Genomic DNA, 26274 nt, shown 5'->3' on the forward strand with positions numbered 1-26274 from the left:
GGATTAGTTCTATACCTTTCCAAAAAAGATTGTTGGGGTTGAGCTCTCTTTTTTGTAAAGAGATTTAATTTTAGCAAACATAATATGATTAGTGTTATTTTTCCCAAGTATTTATTTTGTTACTATGCAGGACAGAATTATTCAAAAAGTAATATATTAAATCAATATGCTGTTTTCCTATTTTCAAATAGCTTCAGTGTATAAGATCTCTCAATTCTTAATACCACTTTGCTATGGTAAGCAAATCAAGGCTCCTGGTGTAGACTGTCCATATAAAATATCTTGAAAATAGTAGAGCTAAGAGTTTAATTTCTCACCTCATGGATTATGCAAAATTCAACTTTGGGAAAGATTGAACTGATCAAATTAGACTGACAAATTGGAATTAAATGTGGTCAACCCCTGGAGACAAACCCTGCCAGCCTTACTGCCACAGGGAATGTAACACCACTGGGTATGTCAAGAAGAGAAGTTAGATCCTTAAAAGAGGCTCTAAGAGTAGATTTCAGTTTATGTGCCTGGATGCTTAGATCATACAGTCATGTAAACAAAGTATAGTCTATCTGAGTTATTCTTAATTTTCTCAATTCTCTCACCTAACAGTTTCTGAGAACCTGGGGGCATGTTGTATAGTGTGTAATATTGTGTCAAAAGCAATATGACATAAAAAATATAGAGAAATAGAAGGTAAGTCACAGAAGAAAAATATAGTTAGATGAAAGTATATCATTTTTTAAAGTAATTCAAGTAGGGAAAATTCATATGTTTTCCCAGTGTTTACATGCTAGCCAACAGCATGATTTTCTAAAGAGCCAAGCTACCTTTAGGTAGTTGGCAGTTGACATATTTCTAATAAATACTTCTTGAAGCACTTTGTAGGAAGTCATTTTTGGTTTTGCTTTTTGAACTCCAATTCATCAAAAGCACCCCATAGATTAATGTTATTCATGCTGCTCGATAAATGCTGTGAAGTTCAACAGTAGTTTACCTAGGATTATTGACACGAGTAATGAGAGGCTCGATGAAACAGTGAAACCATATTACACTGTGTTTTAAAAGGGCTCCAATTGGGTTCATTACAAAATAAAGTTTTTTCCCCCTTTGCACACTGGGTGTAATGTTTCATTAGTCTCTGGTTGTATAAATATAAAAAGCTACTCTCTTCTGTTAATGGTTTGGCTGTTTCAAAACTCCACTAAATGATGAAATTTGAGTGGCATTTCGATCTATAATGAATGCTGCATGCATTTCAGAATGGAGTGATAAGTGATCATTTGTGAGAACTTTACCCTTTTATCTTTTACACCAAGGTTGATTTTACATTAGCTGTGATAATTTAATATAGCTACAGCACAGAAGGGTGTCTCATGAGCTGAGACCCGTGTCTTTGACTCTACCACAGTTACCTGGATTCTATTGATTCTTAACATGATGGAGGTCGGAGCATTTTCCTGTGAAATCATCTACTATCTAGATGCCATCCTTATAGTTAGATTTTATTGTTTGGGTGTCAATGGAAGTGCATTATTTAAATGTTATCACATTTAATTGTTAAAAGCATTGGCATTTTGTGTTATGGACACTGGTGGTCCCCCTCTTCCTAATTACACCTTCAAAAACTTTAGCATCAGGACTTACAGATGGTAATTTTAAACTGCCAGCCTAAAATTTACTTTCAATGAAAGGCCTAATAAAAGTCAGCACACAAATACCTGCAGGATAAAATATTATAGTTATGAAACATTTGCATTTAGAGGTTCTATTAGAAGAGAAAGAAGCACTTTTCATTAACAACTCTGCAATGGAAAAATTAATCTGTTAAAAATTAATCTGTTAAATTAGTATCCATAGTTATACTAATTAATTCCTGTGAGCAGCACAGTAGTTTCTTACATTTTACCTCTTTATAAAAATGTTGAAATGTCTCTCTTGTTATCATTATCATGCTATTTATTTCTTTAGAATGGCCGATTACATGCATAGGCATAAAAGCTTTGAAATGTTTTGATCCATTGCTGTTTTCACCATTTGGAGAACTCAGATCCAGAGAAAAAATTATTCACTCACCAAATAGATATTTAGTATTTATCAACTGAGTGCAAAGGTACTGTAGAAGCAAAGGTGAATAGCATTCACGAAGATCATAGTTTAGTATGGAACATAAATTAAGCATGCAAACAACTATAATAGAAAATACCTGTAATCCTAGCTCTTGGGAGGCCGAGGCGGGCGGATTGCTCAAGGTCAGGAGTTCAAAACCAGCCTGAGCAAGAGCGAGACCCCGTCTCTACTATAAATAGAAAGAAATTAATTGGCCAACTGATATATATATATAAAAAATTAGCCGGGCATGGTGGCGCATGCCTGTAGTCCCAGCTACTCAGGAGGCTGAGGCAGAAGGATCACTCGAGCCCAGGAGATTGAGGTTGCTGTGAGCTAGGCTGACGCCACGGCACTCACTCTAGCCTGGACAACAAAGCGAGACTCTGTCTCAAAAAAAAAAAAAAAAAAGAAAATAGAAGAGCTATAGACACATTGTATGGTCATACAATGATGTAGATATTCACAGTTGGTGAAGGTGTAGTTCAAGTGTCTGGATTTTGTTTTGGGGTTGGGGGTCAACAGGGTCTCACTCTCTTGCTCTAGCTCAGCCTGGAGTCCTGGAGTACAGTGGCCTAATCATAACTCATCATAACCTTGAACTCCTGGGCTCAAATTATCCTCCCTTTTTAGCCTCCAGGGTATCTGGGACTACAGGCATCCACCAGAACACTGAATAATTTTTTAATTCTTTTGTAGAGATGGGGGTCTTACTATGTTGTTCAGGCTGGTCTCGAACACCTGGCCTTAAGTGATCTTCCAGCCTCAGCCTCCCAAAGTGCTGGGATTATAGGTGTGTGCCACCATCCCTGGCCTGGAATTTTAAAAAATAGTCACACAACACTCCTGGAGTGTTCATAAATAAATGACATGCATCCTAGGTGGAAGTAGCAAGGTACAAGTTACATAGATGCACAATAAATTAGATTATTATTATTCTATTATTATTAACCATATTATGCCAAGGGCAGTCCAACTACTATGCTCTGATAAGAAACTTCCTCATGAATTGTATGCAATTTATTGCACATAAAGTTCCCTTAATGTACTCAGAACATAAAGTGGTTTATTTCTAATGAAGAACAAGAATATGCTAAATTCCTGCTAAGAGATAAGAAACATCTTAAAAATTCCACAATATAGCAAGTTAATAAAATATAGAACAGAACAAAAGTTATAATCTTGTTTTTCTAATGCAATATCAAGTTCAGAGGATTTAGGTAAGGAATCTTCTCCCCAAGCAAAAACTACTCAGATTTGCATCCATCCACTGCAGAGCGCAGTAGATACCTATTTATCATGTAAAGAATGGCTATAGGGAATTACCAATGACCTTAGGTTAACCTTATTTTGTGGTTGTAAGCAATTTAAGTTGTTACATTTATTTGTAATCAACTGATTAAACGTATGCTTTTTTGAAAGTGTTCAGAAATGTACAAGACCTGGAAAATTTTGAGAAATAATATCTATGGAGAGTGAAAAAGACAAATCACAACATCCCTCCCAAATCTTAAAGTACTTCTTTCTCAACTTTCCCAATGTTTTTTTATCTTCCTTTAAATTCATGTAAAAGAAATGAATAACCACTTCTCAAAATATAAAATAAAATGGACAGATATTCTAGAACTCTTTAGCATCACCTCTAGCCTCAAAACTCTCCATAGGATTTGGGAAGAAATAAAGCAAAACAAGTTGAAAAAATGAGTAATTCATTTCTCCTCTTACCAGTAGCTGCACTATTGATGACAGATCCAGATTTCACGCAAGGGTCACAGGGAGTCAAATTAGTGCTTCAGTGGAGAGCCCAGGTTGTCCTATAGTCATAAGATAGTGAAGATATCCTATTCCAGAATGTTTTTATAATATTCCTCCTCCCTCTTCAAATTTACTCTTCCTATTGCCATAGAAACCCTTTCGTGAGTTTACCACTGCTCTAACATATTTCATTTCTTCATTATTTTTCTTCTTATATGAATAAGCTTTCATAATAATTTATCACTTTTTCATTTTAGCACTTGCTATTTTCATTTTAAATGAAATTGCCCACTATGCACCTTTCCAAATATTTACTTTTCTTCAAGTGTACACATTTTGCTTTTCTAGCAAATTTTATCTCTACAACCATAAAAGACAAGTAAAATTCTCCATGAGTAGTATTATGATAGTATACAGTAAAATAGAATCAAGATTCGCTTATATACTGCCAATCAGTTTATCACAGTTGCTGAGTTGGTCATCTCTAAAATATCTCTTGAAAATTATGATTTGGTTTGCTTATTTTTTCATGTATCTATTGAAATAAATACTGATGAAAAATGTGATATTGCTTTTTTTGGTTTGTTTCCAGGATAAGTTACTTCTGAAGTAATACATATATAGAATAGGATCCATCACATTTTATTGTTAGTTGGTAGGATTCATTATAAAAAGAGTTTTGGATTTTGGAAAAATTTTAATAGTAGGAGAATATTACTGTTTGAAATGTCTATGTGTTTTTGGTCTAGTGAAAGGTATTAAGCTATTAAATGTGCCTTTCCAGCTTTTAAGAATCAATAAGACTGCTATTTTCATTTCACTCAGCTTTTATTGTTAATAATAAATGTCAAAAATACTCAGAGACACAAAGTTGTATACACAGATATTATTGCTGCATCAATCCAAGCTTCTAAGCTTTGTCACTCATTTAGACATATATGTCTTTCAGAAACTCTAGGTAAATGCAGGTTCACTTTCCGTCCTGGATGCTAATTCTCTATTTCAGGTGACTTGCTTACCAGGAGAGAGGAAAATTGAGTCATGGAGGGCATCTTGTCTTTCACTTTAACAGATATTTCCAATCCATACATCATCTCTTTCCAATATTTAACAAATACCCAAAATATAAATTGAGTTGCTTTGTGGTTATTACTATTTGACCCTCAATCTGGCAAAATCACACACATACACACACACACACACACACACACACACACACACATATATATATATATATATATATGGGTGAATGCAGAAATAATTATGAAATAGATTAGGAATATCATAAAATAATACCCTAAATTTGTTTTCAGACTTTTCTTACTGTTGAACTAACCAAATATGATTATAATACATATATCCCTGGCATTAAAGGGATATTTCTTTTATGTGTTTATGTCATGATTTGAAAGCTAATGAGGACTTCCATCACAATAAAATGAAAAGTGTATTTCTGTGCTTCATAGTAAATCTGTAGCTAGACTAAAGGATTGGAAGCCTATTGTAACATGCATTTATTTTTAAATTATCCAGCAATAAAACATTTAGAAGCATTGAGAGGCTACATGATTTTTTTTGCTTAGTCGTACTGTTAGGCAAGGTTATGTTTGCTGGTCACGATGGACCAACTAAGAGAGTGCATCTTTGAGCTGATGTGAGTGGGTGAGGAGTCAGACAGGGAAGCTTGGATTATAGACAGATGTACAGCCTAGCAAACATTAAAAAGGAATTCAGCTAAAATCTGTTCCCTCACATGGAAACAGACCTACCAGTTGGTAAATTAATTCTGTGTACTCATAATGAGCATTTTTCCTTTGGAGCAGCTTTCTTAGAAGCATAGATGGAAAATATACAGTGTAGGAAGAAAAGATATCCATATGGAGCAACAAACAGTGTGCTAATGGAAGAGCCCTATGGTTGCTGTTCTCATCTCTAGTTGAGAGTTTCCAGGCAGTAACTAGTTGGACGATTCTTAAAACAGTACTTTCTTTAATCGCTGAGATAAAACATATCATTCTGGACATGAATAAGCAGGGAGAGCTCTGATGCCTGCAGGAAAGGTGTACCTCTGACTGGATGAATATACTGTTGAACTCTGCAGAGAAATGGAACGACATAAAATAGAGGAGACAGGAGCACTGTTTTCATTATAAAACATTTAAAAAGGTGTGTGTGGCGGGCATACTCAACACAGAGTTAAAGCTTAATTATATTTCTTTGTTTTAAGATGAGCATAAAGTGGATAAATTAAGGTTTCAGCTTTCAGAGTAAAAATTCTGTTGAGAAATACCTTTCTTAAGTAAATGTTTCTATGTGCCTAGATGCACCACTGACTAAAAGGTACACGGGAAAAACTCTCATTCCTGCCTGAAAGTGTGAATCAGTGTATCACTAAAGATTTTTACCATTTAAAAAATCTTTTCTTGCACTATTTATATACAATCTTTTCTCTCAGTTGCAGTATATAATAAGGTAAACAGAAGCATAAAATCTGTCACATTCAAGCCTTCTAGATTTGTTTATGTGGAAATAAGGCTATGCTGTAGCTTTACAAAAATGTACAGAGCTCTTCTACCCAAGTATATGTGCATTAATTGGCTCATTTGTTAGAGATTTCAAGCAATATGTAATGGCCCATGGGAGAAAATTTTGGCATTAGTTTCCAGAAACAGTGGCATGACTACATAGGAGATACACATTTTACATAAAATCTGCTTTGTAGCCTCTTACGATGTAGTTTTCACAAACATAATAACAACATATGCACTTGTTCTAAAATCTAGGAATTATCTTTGATTTCTCTCTGCCCTTCTCAATTCATCACCAGGTTCTGTCAACACTGCTTCCAAACCACGCACTTCTTTCAATCATCCTCTCTAGCCTAGACTATTGAAGCATTATCTAATGGGTTCACTTCCATGCTTCCACGCTTTCCCTTCCACGCTTTTTTCCACTTCCACGCTTTCTCACTGTCAATCTATTTCCCACACAGCTGCAATATGTAAATGCTTTAGATGCATATCCCTTCATGTCTTTCTCCAATTTAAGTTTATACAAAGGCATTTCATCACACTTAGTATAAAACCCAAACCCTCATTGTCCTGGCTTACCAAGCCCTGTATAATATGGCCGCTACTCACATTTGTGACATTTTTATCACTCTCCACACACTTATTTCTGTCTCCCTGGTCCTCATTCAACTCTTCTGAAATATCAAGCTCATTCTCTTTTTAGAAACTTTGCCTCTGCCTGGAATGCATGGCCAGGGAGTACACGGAATGCTGGTCTTTGCAAGACTGAATTCTTGCCATTCAGATTTCACATTAAATGAGACTTCTTGGAGAGGCCTTTTTTGGCCACTCTCACCTAAAGTGGCCCTCAAGTCACATATCACTTCATTTTAATTATCTATAGGACATTTATCTTTATTTGATATTTTAGCTATTTATTTGTGTGTTTGATTGTACATGTTTGTATATATATATATATGCATGTATGTTCCATGAAAGTGCCGTATATGGAAAACAGCTCCCAAATGCCAAAGATGCCAAGAAATCAAAGAATGAGGCAGACAAACCTAGTTGGTTGGTGAAGGGTGATTTATCAGGGAAACTTACAAACAGAAGTGTGGTCTTGGGCAGCCACAAAACAGGTAGCCCTCCACACCACAACCACACAGACCCAGGGCATATATCTTGGGGAAAAAGTATATATGCTCTGTAAGGAATGTGTAGGTGGCCAACAGACTACTGCCGGCATCACAGCCGGCAGATGTATGAGGATATATGAGGAAAGGCAAAACTTACAGAAAATAGGCATTTCTACGTAAAGAGTAATACATCAACTAGACATCTTGGAAGCGTTTTCTGACTTGGGGTTAGTCACGAGTCATGTGGAGGATTAGCATCTAAAATAGAATCACTCTTGTCCCCACAAAATATATATGTACATATATTATATTTATGTACATATTTGCATTAGTACATGTGATTATATTGTGTTCTTTCACTAGATTATGACTTCCTTAAAAACAGAGATTTTATGCATTTTCTTTATCTCTGTGCCTCTAGCTCTTACCTTCCAAATAGTAAATGATCGATAAGTATTTCTTTAATGATCAAATTTCTGTCTGTCTTTGTTTTTCTCTCTCTTTTCAAGAGAAGAACCTTTAATATAGTAATATGCATATGCATATACATACATTATATGTGTATAACAGTTGATAACCCTTGGTTATCAAAATTAAGACTTTTATCCCAATAAAAAGAAAGATATATTTACTTAGCAACCCATATCAAATGTGCCTTATAGAGTTAGGCAATGCACAACATGAACAAGGTGCATAGAATAATTAATATATCTAGTCAAATCTTTGAAATTAGAGAGTTATGCATTTGCCTCCAAGCATGTGTGTTCATTTTTATGCAAAATTATATGATTATCGCTTACTAAAAATTAACCTTTTTTTACAATTAAGTAAGACCTGCCTCCTCATGAGAGCCCTGAACATTAGGGATAGAGGTGATAAGAAGGGATATTAAAAGCATAGCTCCATAGGTATTTATTAATAAAGCTTTTTAACTTTATTCTTAGATTTTTATTTTTAGGGATTATCTTGTTAGGTCAAAGTGGATCTATTTATTGATGTGTATGTATAAAAATTACCTGCAAATTGCCATTGGTAGCTTTCTTAAATTATAGGTTAGCAAGTTTATGATAATAATCTTTGAAACATTCTTACATTCTTTTAAATTTTCATTTAACTTATCTTTTATATTGCAATATAAAATATATTTGGATGGATCTTATTACCTTTTAAAATTGGCAGCAAATAAACATGTATGTAAAAAATAGAATTCACTGTATTTAGTTCTGTGTAATAACTTTTAATTTTAGTTTAATGACAATTTATTTTTTTATTTTTATGTCTTTAGTGGCATACTCTAGTAGCATCTCTTCACCCTCAACAAAAGTTGCACATGTTTGCTTAACCCTTGAGGATATTGGTTCAGGGTTCTGGAAGCCTCTGTCACTCTTTAGTGGAATTTATCTATTAAATAAGAAGCAGAATCAAGATAAACATGGGAAATTTTTCTAGTAAGTTCCATGGTGAGAAATATATAGAGTAACATAAAAATATGACCTACTACAAATTAAACAACTATTTTACAGAAGGAAAGATTAACATTAAAAAAAATAAGATGAAGCAAGAAAGCTTAAAAGAGTTTGTAGTCATAAGCATACTATATTTAAATATGGTTAACTTGACAGGAAGAGTGATTTTTTGTATCCTAAAAGGCTCACTGGCATTAACACTTTATATCACATTCAGATTAACAGTTTTTTCAAGTAAATACAAGATTATTTTGAAGATGAGAGGGCTATATGATTTAGAAAAGGAGGCAGCATATGAGTTACTTCATTGCATTTTGAATCTGAACCAATACCTTTAGGGACTCCATATATATTCTGAAGTCATATGCAAAAATTTTTGCATTTATAATTTTTTTTGAGTGAAGGTGTTTTGCCTTTTACATTAGATGTGATCTATCACTGGTTAAAAACCTGGTCCAAAAGGATTTATATAACTGCCAAGTTCGTACTCTTCAATTTTTAAATGAGGACAAACAGATACACAGAGGTTAAATGATATGCAAAATGTCTCTCAGTTGCTTTATCACAGAGCCTACATGAAATATCCAAATATTTGTATTTCTCAATCAGTGTTTTTCTTATACCTTTCACTTCTCCTTGTGTATATTCATATTTGGTTTAAAATTTTCTTTTAATGGATAATAGTAATATTTCCCCAATAAAACACTTAGATCCTCACAGAACTTGAAATATTTGCCCAAATCATCTGATTTATTCTTAGTTAAAGTACTTTTAGAAAAGAACTCACAGTATTGAAATAGGTGGAGCTAAATGATACAGGCTCATCCACTTTAAAGGCATTTATTTTTCCTACTTGAAATTCCGCTTTACTTTTGTCAGTTTGGAATGTAAAAAAGTATTATAAAAGAAAAAATGCATACATTTTTTCAAATCACACATTGATTTTATTCATAAACTTTTCTTGTAATTACACAGAACTGTTGGTTACCACCTACAGTTTAAAATTGCAGTACTTTTCATTTTTTAAGAACAGCTTTTTTTTTTTATTGTATGAGGATTCCATTTAGTATGCGAAACCAGTGGAAGCTATCAGAGGGATGAAAAGGGATTCATTCAAATATAATTTTTAAAAGGTTTCCATTTTATGAAGCAGATGAGTTTACTATATGACTCTTGAGGAGGAGGCATGCACTGGTGAGTTGAGGCATTGTCAACCTGGTGGTTATCATTCAAGTAAGACCCTTGGTGCTGTTATGCACTTTTATGCTATAATCCAAACAGGCTGCTCATGTAGCTGAACATAATGGGAGTAGATAAATGTCCTTCTTCTCTGCGCAGGCAAAAGCAAATATAGTAAACTTTCCTCTTACCATTGTTTCCAGTGGTAGCACAATTAGCAGTAAGAAGTCTAAGGAATGCCGTATATTGTTTTTAAAGTAAGGAAATGCAAATACCTCCTATCAAAAAACCACTTAATACCTTAGTACTTCTAATGGACATCTATTTCTAACCCCTCTGCATCTCCACTAATAACTCTTGGCATGGATTCACTCTTTTTATAAATTTTAATCTTTAATTTACTATCGGTACATAATATATATATTTATAGAATATACATGACTCCCACTTACCCTAGGACCACTCTGGGGGTTGGTTAGTGACATAAAGCAGAAAAGAAATATACAGATAGATTCCAGACTAAATGGTAGCAATTTTTCTCCATATTGAACACCAGCTCTTGGTGAGAAATAAGCAGCTTGGGAACCTGGAACTCTTTAGACTTAATTTTGCTTCGAAAATCCATTCTGAATGCCATTTTCAGAAAGAGAAACTGCCACAAAACAAAACAGGTTGACAAGTTAGAAATTATTGTACACTGCATTTGTAGAGAACAGAACATACCTTTAACCTGAAAAGCTCGTTATTGGAAAAAAGGTGCTGTACCACTCTTCAGTTTATTGTATACAGTGCTTGTTGAAACTGATTTCATTTTGACAAGGTTATACAGGATCTGTTGTGCTCTAATAAGCTCCAATAACAAAATGTGCTTGCAGATTTTTTTGGAATACTTCATTAGAATATAAAGCAAAAGACACTTTTATATTATTTTTAATTGGATGATATGATTTAGAACTCTAACACTTTTTGAAACACTGAAAATATGCATTCAGAATATAAGATTCTTCTGCATGCTGCATTTTTATTTTTTAATTTATATTTTAGACTTGAAGACTCTTAGCAGGAATTACTAAATCACTTCACATATGATAAAGAGCAGAGGGAAGTAACTTTTTGCAGAGATTAATAATGTGTAATGCTCAGTTACTGATTTGTGTTATTAAAAATGATATTATTCTTTATCTAATGACATCATTGTCATTATCAACAGTAGCATTATCAATAGTAACATTATTTAAAAAGCATCTTCCAAATTTAAAGCTTTGAGCTAGGTATCTTGAGGAAGCACAAAAGTATACAATGAAGTCCATTCTCTCTATTGTTTTATCACCTTTTGATTCATGAAACCAAAATACAAACAATACATGCTAAGTGCCAAATGAGTGTTATAGCCTCTTAATTTTCAACCACAAATTTCATGAAGAGCTATGATGCTATTCTGTGTACAGTGTACTTTATCACTAATGAGTTAAAATAGTAGAGTTTATTAATTGATTATGTAGAGAAACATTTAAAATGTTGCAATAACATCATACACATACTTTACTTTTTGTTTTCCACTGAGAGGGAGAGAGATTTGGAGCTAGTGGGAGACACATAACGATGGGTCTGCCTCTAGCTGTGTGTTGTGAATGGAAGTATCATTGGGCATGGGCATGAGGGTGAGATAGTGTGAAGGAAATAGTAGATAAACTCAAAAGGCATAATGAGTATTTAGAATGAAGGGAAATTAGGGGGGACTTTCTTGGTCAAGGACATCTTTACAGAGTAGGTGGGAATCAGGTTGGGACTTGAGAGTAGCATTTTACAGGTACACCAAGAAAGGAAGGCTATTCTGAGATGGAGAGCTAATGAGGGATTTGGTCAGTTGAACTTGTTCAAGACAAAGTGATATTTTTAAAAGACAATCACATGTTGATTTATCAGGCTGAGTGTATGGTTTTTTGGGAGAGATAGACACGGTGATATATATATATATATAGATCACGTTTATATATATATAAACGTGATCTATATATATAAACGTGATATATATATATATATATATATATATATATATAAACGTGATATACATAAGCGTTTACAGGGGCATCGGCAAAGTGCTTGAAAGTACAGAGAAGGAGAATAATAACTCTTTGCAGAATTGGGATATGCTCTACAGACAAGATCATATTTAAAGCAGTACTTCAAGGATGGATGTGAAAGAGATGATAATCAATATCATGAAACAGGATGTGGCTCTGAGAATATGGCAGCTCTTTCTTGGGGAAAAGTCCTTGTGTCTGGGGCAGATGTCTTCTTCTTGTATGCTAGGCTTAAGCTTCCTTCTTTATGTCCTCCTGGTATTATGAAAATAAAGAAAGAGGACAGTCATGGATGTTCTGAGGAATTCAAATCCTTGTTGTTACAGGAAACATTAACGTTGTGGCTGCCTCCAACAATGGTGGATGTGGTTTTGGAGGTCTTCCTATCAGAGTCATGGGTTGAGCAGGAGGAGATTTGTGTACTGAAAAATTTATGTTTAGCCATGGCTCTTGTACACTGATTTTAGTTTCCTGATTCAACAATTTTGTTGTTTGAGTTGAAATTGTATTAATACTTCAGCACGTGACCAGGTTCTTATAGAAGTAACACAGATTATTTACATTTCATTTATTTGTAACACAATATTCACTCATATGAATAACTTTTACAGCCCACTTAGACTTTGTCTGCACTAATATTGAATTGTTCAATTGATGGCTTTAGAGATTATGTCTGACATTATTGAAATAATCCAACATTTTTCTTTACATGAAAACAGTACTTTATACATGTTACAAGTGAAATAAAAGGTATAATTTATTATACTTCACACCTTATGTATAAGAAAAAGTATAAGAAAAAATTTTGTGTCTTGGAAATTTTACTGATTCATATCAATGAAAATATATTTTACTTTGAAGAAAATATCTGTATTTACTATGATGTATACATATGTATTAATGCTTACATACATATATACATATATATTCATAGAGGTCCAGGATTCATTATCTAAAACTTAAAAATAATGCATGTGTAAGAGTGTGTCTCTATGTGTGTATATATATGTGTGTGTGTATATATATATAAATGGATGTGTGTATATATATATATATATAAGTTTTTGATGATGAATCCTGGACCTCTATGAATGGATCTCTATGAATCCATTTAGTATCATATCTAAAACCATCAAGTTATTGTAGCAAGTATTATCCATGTTAGTATATAATGATAATTATGTATAGTATTTAGCATGTGTTGAGATTTAGTCTGCTAACCAAAGAAATTTAAAACACATAATTATGATTTCATGATTTAGGAGAAATTGGTGTTATACATTTCTATATATTGCAATCAAAACTTTTAACAGCTTAAAAACTATTGTTAGATTAAATAGCATTCAAATAAATTTCTTATTAATGAGAATATGTTTTATTTCTGATTCTGAAGAACTTCATTGAAATTTATCTTATTTGTATTTAAATTGTATCTAATTTATGTATAATTACTAATTTCTCTGATTAGATCTAGACAAAATTTAATTGCTTTCACTTGGTTTACTTCCCCAAATACCTTTTGCACCCACTACATATTTTACCAGTTGCCTAGTCCATTACTCTTTATGCCTTAACATTTCAAAATATATAATAAAATTAATTTTTTTTGTAAATCCAAGTGCTGAAGTTATTGTGCATAATCACTTTTTTATTTCAGGCAAATGCAATAGTAGTTTTTAAATTAATACACTCTCCAAGGCAAACAATAAAATATTTGAGCTCTTCTCATAGTTTTGGAGATGGAATATCATGTAAATTGATTGAACTGTGTATTAGATTGTTATCATTTCTGAATTTCAATATGTATAAATAATGCATCACATACCATAAATTTGACCATGTTTTATTCATAGATGTTTTAGTGTCCTTGTTCAAATATCCTTTGATTAACCATAGGATGTTAACATATAAGGCATATATGAAGACATGTCATTTTCAGCAAATTACTTATAATACTAGTGTAACTGTAGATTATCTTGTCTTATAGATAGAATTAATAACTTAATGTTGAATAGGTATTTAGTATTTTTATTGTATATGTGCACAAGTGTGTAATTTTTCTGAATATGAATTAGTATATTTTCATTCTTTGGTAAAATTCTGAAAATGGTGTCTGACAAGGGAAAAAATGGCCTACATTTTTTATACTATACTATAGTTTATATTTATATTTTATATTTATATTTTATACTATACTATACTATATTTGATGGACTCTTCTTTGTGTTAATAGTATAATGACTCTAAAATTGTACAGGATATATGTAGCTCAAAAGTGAGGCAAATAATTAGTACTAGTGTTTTCTATTGAATATTTTTTCACAAAAATATTGCTATATTTTCATAATCAATGTCTAAGTAAAAGGCCAAAAGTGAAAGCAACAAACCAGGACATTTACAACACTTGTTAAGTGGTGCCAAATGTCTCCACTCATTTGTAGAAGTGAAAACCAGAAAGATGAATGTTTGAATTTATGAAGATAGCTCAGTCTTTTGTTAATTTCTGCTCTGACAAGAGTTACAACCAAGCAACTAAAAATAAATGATATTGAGATGGAAGTGCTAGAGAAATCTCTGCATTATACTAATATTAAATAAAAAATTCTCTATGTAATGTATTATATGTAATTTAATTTTATAAACAAGAAAAATATCTCAAAGTTTTCTCATGGGGATAATACTAGTCAACTCATAATTTGTTGTGATATTTCACCACTGAGTGGGAGCTTTCTAGTGAGCCCTTCTAACCTTTCACCCATTCTCTGAAAGTCGCAAATTAAGTGAAAATGGAGAGAGTTTGTTTATAATGTTAGGAACAAATTCATTTAGTAAATATTTATTGACCCTCTAAATTGTGCTAGGATTTCAATAGTAAACAAAGCAGAGTTCTTCCCTTCAAGGACTGATTGTCTAGTGGGAGAATAACACCAATAAAATCAGAATAGATGGAAAATTTAGGTAGAAAACAAAAGTCTCACACAATTTTCTTGGTCTTTCTGAGAATTTCAACTAATTCTAACTAATCTTACATCATTGAATTTTAACTAATTGCAATTAATTTCTGGCACTGAATATTTAGGTTATTTCAACTTTAAGTATTTCACAATAGAGCTGAAATAATGGGAAGTTCATGAAAGAACAGAATGAGGAAGCCCTCAAAATTATTAGAAAAATTAAAATGTTTAAAATGTTTCAAAACACAAAGGATAAATAAAGATAGTAGCAGTTAAAAATATGTAACAGTGAAGTGGGAGAGATTTATTTTTTTAATCCAATTATCATATTGACCGAGGTGTTTTCCACCAAATTTTTTTCACCCAATTTGTTTTTAGCTACATATGAAGGCAAGAGAGGAGGTTAAGAGAGAATGCTGAATAAATGAACAAAGAACCAGGCTATGTGTAAATAATGATTTTTCTATGTGGAAATTTTAAAAAGTCTAGATAAATTATTAAGTAGATTAACAATTATTAAAACTATCCATTTTTTAATTCTTTGAATATTAAACTATAAAAAATTATGTTTAATGCATTTTCATACTTGTAAGAAATAAAGATATTTGGTTAATACGACACTGCTAATTGTACCTGAAAATATGTAGACTCACTCCAAAAACATTCAGTTTTTTTAAATTACCTATCCTTAGTTATATGGAATAGGAAAAAACCCAAATAGCCTTTTGTTTTGGCTAAACTAAAAACAAAAACAAACAAAATTCTGGCATTTGTATTCTTACTCTTAAGAATCAAAGGACAGAGCTGAAAGACTACTTTTCCTATTAGAATAAGATCCAATGGAATCTTATTCTAACCCACTGTGTGATGGAAAATAAGTTAATATGCTATAATCCATGATAAATTTTAAAATGTCAGGTTTTTTACATAGAGTTTTAAATGACTAGTATTATTGTTCTTATATTTGATAGCCATGAAAGATATTGGCCTTTGCATTTATTAAATACATAAATTTTGAGATCCTAATGAGCAAATGATTTTACTGACAAAAAATGTATTATTTTCTATTTATGATATGCATAAAAGTTAAAATTACACATGCTTTCTTAATTTAGGAAATGTTTTCATTTACCTCTGATCTGCTTAAGCTACTTAACAAAGCTTACCATGAAATGAGAAGGTATTATAAAAATTAGTAAACAACAAGTATATGTGTATATGTATGTATTTATTCATTTATAATGTTGTTAAAATCAGTTCTACTTTATGATCATGGTAAATCGCACACCAGGCTTAGCCCAATTTCCCCAGTGATTAATGCACCACCACTGAGATTTCAGAAGGTTGTTTTCTTAATTTGACTGGCCAGGAAGCATTTTCTCTGTTGAAAAACAGGTGTAAACATCAATACTCAAGATAGAGAGTGATCTCATGCTGTTTTCTGGTGTCTCCAGTGTAGAGAATTCAGCAGGTAGAAGCTACAGATTGAGGAGGGCTATTTATCAGAAGTGAAGAACTAGAAAATTTTTGGTGTGACTCAAAGGCTTTAACTGAATGACAGGAAACTTTTTAATAGCAAAATAATTTGTCCAACACTTTGAATACATAGAGACCGTGTGACACAAACATGTGAAATCAAACCCCAGCACAGTAATCACAAGTAATTTGGGAACTGTTTCTAATTTCCTTGCTGTGTAAATTATATGCCTATCCACTTTAGCCAAGATTTGACTCTCTGAGAATCTCTGAGAATCTGAGATTCTCATAGTTTTTGACATTGGCTATATAATGTTTCAATATTCTCTATGCTACTGTTCATAATTTTAGCTAGTTATAAATGAAAAGAAGGAAGATTTGGGGATTAAAAACTAAACTATTTTTTCTGTTCGTTATTCTCTCTGCATTTGAATCTACTATTAACTTTTGGCAACTTGACTAATCATAGATTGGAGATTAAATGTTACGGTTCAAGTGTATGTTCAGTAATGTCTCCTAGGTATGACATATTAAGATAAGTCATAAACCTTTCAGAACATTGGGTTCCATGCTAGTTGACTCAATACTTGTTAAAGACTCCTAGGTACTGCAAAATTGTTAGAAGGCGTTACCAGCTAATCAGGGTAAGAATTGCAAAACTCTAAACTGTACATTAACATCATTTGTGAGAACAGGGGAAGCAAAATAACAATAATAACAACAATTGGCTTCTTTTGTTTGTTTGTTTCTAAAGATTGCTCTCATCCTATTTCCTATCAGTAAGTTTTTCTAAAGAAAAAAGTAAAAAAGCATTTAACATGCATATATTCATTCATTGTTAACATTTCATTAATCTTATATGGTGGTATTTGTGTTTATTTCTGTATATGTCATTTCTTTGTTTACTTCTTTGACAAAGCATGTCATTTTTTGTTTTATCTATGTGTATTTTGCTACTGCATGTCAAATTTTTAAATGATTCAGTGAACAAATGAATTCTTGTCATTTTAAATTTCACTGTAAATATTGTAGACCACCTGCCTATTCTCAAACATTGCTCCAAGTTTTTGTTTTGTGTTGGAGCATAAAAAAGAAGTGAAAAAAAAAATGACAGGAACTGTGTGGTACAGTCAGTTTTGTACCTGATATTCTGTTAAAGCCTGTTAAAGTTAAACCTAAATAAGTATTTATAATTTGAATCATTTGTGTTTCTCTTTTGTTTGCATGATATGATTTTATTTTATATTTTGTTTTTTTCCACTCACCAGATGTTCCCAACACTTTGCTTCCCACTACTATCATCCCCTCCCTTACCACTGCAACAGTCACAACCACTGTAGCCATAACAACCAGCCCAACCACATCTGCAACAACCAGCAGCATCAGAGGTACAGTATGACTTTTTGTTATGGCCTGGAAAGCACATTAAATGGAGCTTTATAGAAGTTTTTTACGAGGGTAGAAAATTGAGATTCAATTTTATCTAGTTATAAGAAATAATCCTCACCTAAAATACTATCGGGAATAGAATATGAAATATGATTGTACATTTTAATTTTTAACTGTCACTTATGACTAATTTGAAAATATTCCAGAATGTAGATTAAAAATATATGGTGCCGAATGGCATTGAACAAATTTAAAATGTGAATATGCGACACAATTTTTGCCTTGTCTTGAAATGCAGACAAAGAAATAAGATATTCAAGGATGCAGAGGTAACTTTTGCTTTTTTAAGATCCTAGTTTAGATTTAATGACTCTCTATTCCTCTGCTACAAGCTTAAAATACCATGTTGAATTTGTTCTAAAATTGGTATAGTCAATGAAGTCCTTATAAACTATGCTCTACATAGAACTTTCAAGTAAATATTCAACATATATATCATCCTAAAGTGATTTCCTAAGTGAGTTTACTTATTCTATTGTAGGAATAGAATATTTTGAAAGTAAATGTTATAGAATTGGCCAATATTTGAATTGATAATTTGGCTCCATATGTAATTTCTGGTTATCAGTAGGCAAACACTTTTGAAAGCAACCTTGAAAGAATTGAGGTATCTTTAAGGGCAAAATAAATAATTATATTATGATTGAGAAATATAAAAAGCATTCTTGAACAGTAATTATGTAGTTAGTAGTTACTGAAGAAATAAAAACAAGTTTTGAAGGCATTATACAAAAAAGTGCTTTACATTTAATTTCTACATAAGCAGTGTTCAGAGATAATTTGTCATATTTAAGTCTGTCTGTTTCCTACTTATATGTGTTTTGTGTTACTTTGGCTATACTAACATGTGTTCAACTTAACAATTTAACTTGAAATTCATGGGGACTTTAAATTAATATATATAGTTAAGTTGTACTAAGGATACAGTTAGCATTATTTTTCTTCATTTGTAAAATTTGTTCAATTAGACTGTCTTTCTTAAGATTTTTATTAATTTTTGATATTAGGTTGTGTTGCTAGCTTTGACTTAACTGTTGTCATAATCTTTCTTTTTCTTGTTCTAGAAAAAAAATGTAATGTCTGATAATTGTCAATTTTTAATAATCATGTCAACTATATTATAAAATGTACAATATTGATAACTAAATACATTTGATAGTAGTAGTTACAAAATCTCCCAGAAAGACCTAGATTTATTTTTGTATGACTGAAAAAACTTTATTTGAGCTAAATCTACAAATGAGAAAAGATTGAAGATATTTCTTATAAATATTTATATAAAAATAACAGAGACATAAGCATAATAAAAATGAAGAATAAGTTTAAAAAATATTTATGATATATAAAATAAAAGTCATCTAAAATTCTACTTTAATTTGTTATATTCTGCAAGAATTTTTACAAACAGTAATTCAAATTAACAATTATTATATACTAACAAAATTTCTATGAGAATATTAAGTTCTGACTATAAACAAATCACTGATAAAAAAAAGAAGGTGTTTTGACTTATTTTTAAGACCCATTTGTAACACAAAAGACTAATAATAGATTATTCTGTCCTTCTTCAACAAATATTTATTGAGTACATGCCATATATATATGGCAATATGCCAGGCCCTGAAATTATGAAAATTATTTTTTGTATCAAATATCACTATCAATCGAATTAATACATTTGACCCCCAAAATACATGCTTATGCTTAATCTTTAGTGAAAGGTATTAATGTTTTTGTGGGAAAACCTTGGATCTGTCTTTTGATTCTCTGAAAATATATATACGTGTGTTTGTGTGTATATATTAGTATTCTGCTTCAATGGACATATATATGTGTGTGTCTGTATTACACACACCATACACACACACACAAACACTATTAAGGACTAAAATAAGAGAAAAATATTTTATTTTATTTTATTTTATTTTATTTTATTTTATTTTTTTTTTGAGACAGAGTCTCGCTTTGTTGTCCAGGCTAGAGTGAGTGCCGTGGCGTCAGCCTAGCTCACAGCAACCTCAAACTCCTGGGCTCAAGTGATCCTTCTGCCTCAGCCTCCCGAGTAGCTGGGACTACAGGCATGCGCCACCATGCCCGGCTAATTTTTTTTTTTTATATATATATCAGTTGGCCAATTAATTTCTTTCTATTTATAGTAGAGACGGGGTCTCGCTCTTGCTCAGGCTGGTTTTGAACTCCTGACCTTGAGCAATCCGCCCGCCTCGGCCTCCCAAGAGCTAGGATTACAGGCGTGAGCCACAGCGCCCGGCCTAAAATATTTTATTTTATTTCTAAATAAGTTAACATTTTGTATTAGTTCACATTCATCTTAAGTGGAATTTGACCTATGGCATTTTAATTAGCCTATTAAAATGAAATCAGTTGTTTTCTTTTTCAGGTAAATTTACTTTGTTTTGTAGACACTTCAAGTGATTAAAAAGAATTAATCTTTTCCTCAAACACAGAAATAAACACCCTCAAATAAGACATACATATGCACACATAGTACATATAAACCAATCCCTCTTTTTTTATTTAAGGGTTGAAAGGTAAAATTTTAGATGGCACAAAAATATGTAGAAATAAAGTATTTTGTAAGCTTGACAATTCATGTTATATGTTTTATAAGGAAAAAATATTAGCACTAATGCTGAATGTTAGCCTAATGCCCATTTTTCCTTCTATCTTCAACAAATATCTAGGGATTGGGTAAATTACCAAGCTCACCTGCATCAATATTCTAATTTATCTTTGAGAGGGTGGAGGATTTATTCAGTACAAAAACAATGCTGAAAATTTTACACTCTATTCCTTTTAAGTTACGCGATAGTCCTTTCTTTGTGCATTACCTATGAAATTATAGATTTTAGATGCAATTATATTTTAACAGAATTCATTTATTTATAAATTTGTGAAAGATGGCTAAAATCATGTTTAAGAGGGGATCATAATAAGAATATATTGCATAACATAACTGGGAACTTAAGAGAAGAAATATTTTTCAGCCTGCAAATTCTTTTTAGTTGATTTACTTCATCGCTTTCTCTTATTCAATAATTTGAAGTAAACTAAATATATTTGCTTTTATTAGCTTTAAATTGCATGTCTTCAAATTTCATAAACTATAGCACTTATCTTCATATATGTAACAAATGATCACAAATGAATCACTGCTAATATCTACATTTATACTTTTACAGTTCCTATTATTGCTGAATTTTCCATCCTATAAGTATCCAATTTAAAATAACTTTAAAGAATCACAGTTATATCTATATTAAAAATCAAGATGAATTGGAGCAAAAGAAATTGCTTTAAAATCATTAAAGTCATAACCTTGAGAATTCCCACATCTCTTCAGTTTGTGTCTAAAATGTATCCCTGTTGGGAGGAAGAGTAGCTTCCACCACATGAAATAAAAACAAGCAATTAGCAATGTCCTATTACAAATAAGGTGTTAAAATATAGAGAAGGGAACCAGCTTGAGCAGTCTTGGGAAAGACAAAGAATAAATGAACCCCAGAGAAATCTTTGAGTATGAGATTTTGTTCTTTTGTTTACAAGGTCTTTGGTTTTGAACAGTGAACCAAATTAAGCCTCAGTGTTTTTTCACCAGAAAAATGAGAAGCACTTAATTCTCAGGGTCTTGAAGATTAGATAACATATAGAGTTATGAAAACATAATCAGTACTCAATATATGGCAAAATTAATGTTCAGTTCTTCTTGGTAAAACAAACATGTTTACATGTAATAGCATCACACAATTAATGAAATGGTAGGTTTTTTCCCTTATAAGTAATTATAGTTTTGCTTGCATCATTAATATTATAAGTAATTATAGTTTTAATTCCAACAAAATTCTTTGGTGTTAATTCACTGATTATTTTTAATTTCAAATTTATTTTTATTGATAATATGAAAAAATTAGATGAAATTGCACTAGAGCATATGGAACCTCTATATTTGTTTATCTACCATCTATCTATCCTTTGAAGTATAATAGTTTATAAACTTTCCATGAAGTTTAAAATATACTTGATTTATATCATTTTAATTTTGCTTTGGGAAATTGCAGGATATTTTTTGAAACAGTGGCCTAATTAATCTTATTATTCAGAAGATAGATATTTATATATATACTTATAAACATCAGTTTTTTAGTTCACTGTAATAATTTTTAATGAATTAAATATAATAATTTATAAAATAGTTCCAAATGACTTGATGTGATTTCTAGTATAAGCATTATTTTACCATTGATGTTAAATTTAATAACATTTATCATTTTTATTATATAATATTAATTTCATAACAGTCAAGTCATAATCTAGTAATTTTTAGTTTCACTCTCATTTTATAGATGATAATATTGTTGACAAAAATTCAAGAGACATATATGAGATATAGTGACAAATATAAGTGGTTATGTCCATTTATTATGATATTTTTAAATAAGAATTCATAACTTAACCTTTTATGCCTAAGACAGGAAAACTCCCAAATTACTACTTGATATCTGTTTCTCCCTATGCAAGACTCTAAATGTGCTAAATGTAGAGATAAGCCATGATATGGAAATAAGATGATGTCCAGTATACCCTCTGTCCTATTATTAAGAGCATGTTCAAATATATCATACATTTCAATATATTAGATAGAAAAAATTTCTCAAAATAGTGGTTGAATTATTTATTCAATCCATGTAAAATTTCAAATAGTTGTTGGTTCACACACTGATTTGGTTTAATACCAGATTTTGAAATGGCAAGATTATTATTTATCTAATAATTTCAACAAATTGATTAATTATAATGAGGCTAATTGCAATGAAATTTTAGTTCAAAATGGTACAACAACAACAACAAAAGGATTTTTTTAAATTTAAGAAATCAAATATCAAACTTCTAAAACCAGAGTAATACTAATGAAACTCACAAAATTTAAAGATGTATACTTCATTCTTCACAATTTAATTGCGCATTAATTGTCTTGATCTGTTTGGGCTGCTATAACAAAGTATCAAAAACTGGGTGGCTTATAAACAATAAATGTTTCTTTCTCACAGTTCTGGAGGCTGGGCAGTCCAAGATCAAGGCACAAACAGATTAGGTGTCTGGTGAGGGCCGATTCCTCACAGAGGAAAACTTCTACCTATATCCTCACATGGTGGCAAAGCAACTCTCTGGGGCCTCTTTTATAAGGGTACAGATCATATTTACGAGGACTCCACCCTTGCGATCTAATCACTTCCCAAAGGACCTACCTCCTAATATCATTACCTTAGGAGGTAAGGATTTCAACATGTGAATTTTGAGGAGGACACACACAGTCAGACCATAGCATTAATTTCATGGCAAATGTTTAAAAAAGTAACATTAAGTACAATGTTTTAAGTGATTTATGTAGAATACAATACATTTTAGCACACATCTAGAATAAATATAGGCCCACAATTTTTAGCCTAGATGATACCACTGTATTGTTAAATCATGTTAATCATAAAACTTAATTACTTAAATGTATATGAACTTAGGAATCTGTTTGTGTCAGTATAATCCTAAAATATTACTTTCTGAAAGAACTTAATAAATGGCTACTTCTTTTTAAAGACTTTTTGAAGCAATCATAATGAATTGTAAAAAACATCATATACACAAAGTTGAGTTAAATAAACTGAAAGTAAAATTTCTTAACTATTTGCCTTATGCCAGAATAGAGAAATTGAGATGAATTGTCAAATTTTACTCATATTTAATGTGGTTATTGTTAATGAGCCACAGTTGCCTAAGATGTGAATTATGAAAGAGTATTACTTGCATGCAGATTCCTTTACTTCAATTGTTATTTCATTTCCCTGATTTCAAAATAATATAAGCTAAATTAAAATAAACACAACATGACACATATGTACTTCAAACTACTGTCTAAAGCACTTATTACATTAAATCAGGTTATAAAGCAATAATGATCTGGTCTTACTTCTATTCTCTAGCTGCTTTATATCAAAAGGAAATCCAGTCTACCTTTGTTTAATTTTTATTTGGCTTCATTAATGTGCCCACTCTTTCCCTTTTTGGTGTAGATGTTTCAAAAAGAGAATACAAAACAATAAAGAAATATTTATCAAAATAAAAGAAAAAGAAATCCAACACTGAGAAGGAATGAATGGAATAAAATTATTATACTTCTGAGTTAGTTGCTATAAATGTGCTCACATAGAGCATTTGGAATGGTAGAATATATCATCTTGACACACTTAAATCCCAAAGTGTGCAAATCAAGAAGTTGTTTATGAGCTTTTATTATGAGTGTTTAGCTATTAAAAATCTTTCTCGTTTTATTGTTGGTAATAAAACACAATTTTCACAGCTTTGTGTGCTTTTAAAAATTAAGTGTCAATATGTTGGATTTTTTTTACTTGACAAAAATTAAGTAATAATTCAGTATCCAGATGGTCTATATAGAAAAACCTGCTTATCTGCAAAAAGATTAAATTCTATATTTAGGCTGTAAATGTAGCTAGAGTTCCATTAGTCTTTTAGAAAAAACAACAATTATTATATGAGGTTGACTCAGTTTCAAAGTTAAATATGTAAAACATAGTTCATAATGAAAACAAAAAACAAAAAATGCTTACTGGGAAGGAACGAGCAATGTGTATGCTCTCTAGTTGGAGGCACATTCAACCTTCCTGCATGTACCATATTGTTAATGCTTGTGGATTGGCTGTAGGCTGGATATGAGTAGAAATGCTGGCTGGGGGTCAGTAGGAATGCTGGTTGGGTTTTTTTTTTGTTTTTTTTTTTCAGTCAGCTATGGACCTAAAATTTGAATAATTGCAACGTGTCAAATTATGTTATTCCAAGTTAGCAAATGCTCAAGTGATTCTATTTTAGTAGACCTTATTGGAATAGGTAAACATATCACCAGTAATATATAACTATTTCCAAAACTAAATGGAGCATTTACCTTTGACTTGTATGAAGTTGAACTCTGGCAAAATTTCAAAATCTTTAAATATTTACTTATTTATTTGCAGCATTTGGCAAATATTTAGAAAAAACCTGTATTCATAATTTTTTCCAATACCACCTATCAAGAGAAGAAGGACATTTGCTCTGTTCTCTTTTCTCAGGGCACTCTTGTGGCTTATATATTTCAAAACATGAAACATTTTTAAGAGTTTCGGTTTAAGCCTTTTTATTTCTTTGACTTACATCAATTTAAACAGAAATCTCTGTTCTATTGGTTTACATTTCTTTTAAATGAACAGGCCTACTAATACAGTTTTCATTTCTATACATTTAGAAGTGTCCTAATTGGTTTTATAGTAATACTTCTAGATTTAATATAATCTAAGAACATATACATATTTCCTGCAAATGACCTCTAAGAAATAAAAACATGTTACTTAGTATATGTCATTTTATTGAATTCATTTTTATATAATGTGCATATTCACATAAATAATATATTAAATTATTTTAGAAAGCACCTTACTTATAAAATATTGAGACTAAGTTGAGTTACATATTATTGGGATACTAATCTTTTTTATATTTTAAATGCATGTCTACATGTATGAATAAATGTATTTCTAGAACATCTCTAAAATTATTTTAAAAATCATTAATAACCTAAAGTGGTTGTATCTTTCTTACTAACCAGTGAATTAAATTTATGAGCCGTGCCTTTGAAGCTGAAAAGATTGCTGGCACTGCCCTTGCTTCTTTGACACTCCACATGAAACACAGTTAATAACCTCCTGTATAAGCTTGGTGAAACACAGAATTGATACTAATTATGCCAACTTTGGGATAGAAGGTGACCTTGACTTCAGCTAGAACTTTCTGCCAGGCCAATAAATAAGAGCAAATGCCACAAAGCATGACTTCTGAGAAGGGTCTAATATAATCTATTAACTTTGGGGAGTTCATGGAATTGCAATAAGTGCTCAGATAATTGTAATATTTTAAAACATCCCCTGCTTCAATAATACAGTAGTTTCCTATTTCTCTAGACTTCAAATAATCTCTCATTAGCTTTCTACACTTATTTAAATTAAGCTGTGGCCAGAAAATTAAAAGCTACTTGATGCAAAGTGTGTATAAGTTGACAACAAGGCAAGGAGACAGATTTTTCTGAATCACTTCTCAAATAT

The 26274-nt window shown here is 31.4% G+C and overlaps 1 protein-coding gene across 4 annotated transcripts in view; it reads left to right on the forward strand.

The window, feature by feature from the left end:
• Positions 1-26274, forward strand: part of CADM2 (cell adhesion molecule 2) — a 1045662-nt gene that overhangs the window by 956625 nt on the left and 62763 nt on the right. The window contains exon 9 of one of the 4 annotated variants that reach the window (XM_076000911.1): positions 17932-19448. The exons of 2 other annotated variants lie outside the window; for them this stretch is intronic. In XM_076000911.1, coding sequence (XP_075857026.1) covers positions 17932-18062 — 131 coding nt within the window. In that variant the 3' untranslated portion in view covers positions 18063-19448. Of the gene's footprint in view, positions 1-17931; positions 19449-26274 lie in introns of those variants that run through there. One more of the 4 variants, XM_076000913.1, reaches the window with a different exon arrangement.

The sequence above is a fragment of the Microcebus murinus genome, chromosome 1 (assembly GCF_040939455.1).
Source record: "Microcebus murinus isolate Inina chromosome 1, M.murinus_Inina_mat1.0, whole genome shotgun sequence".
Classification (NCBI taxonomy): Eukaryota; Metazoa; Chordata; class Mammalia; order Primates; family Cheirogaleidae; genus Microcebus; species Microcebus murinus.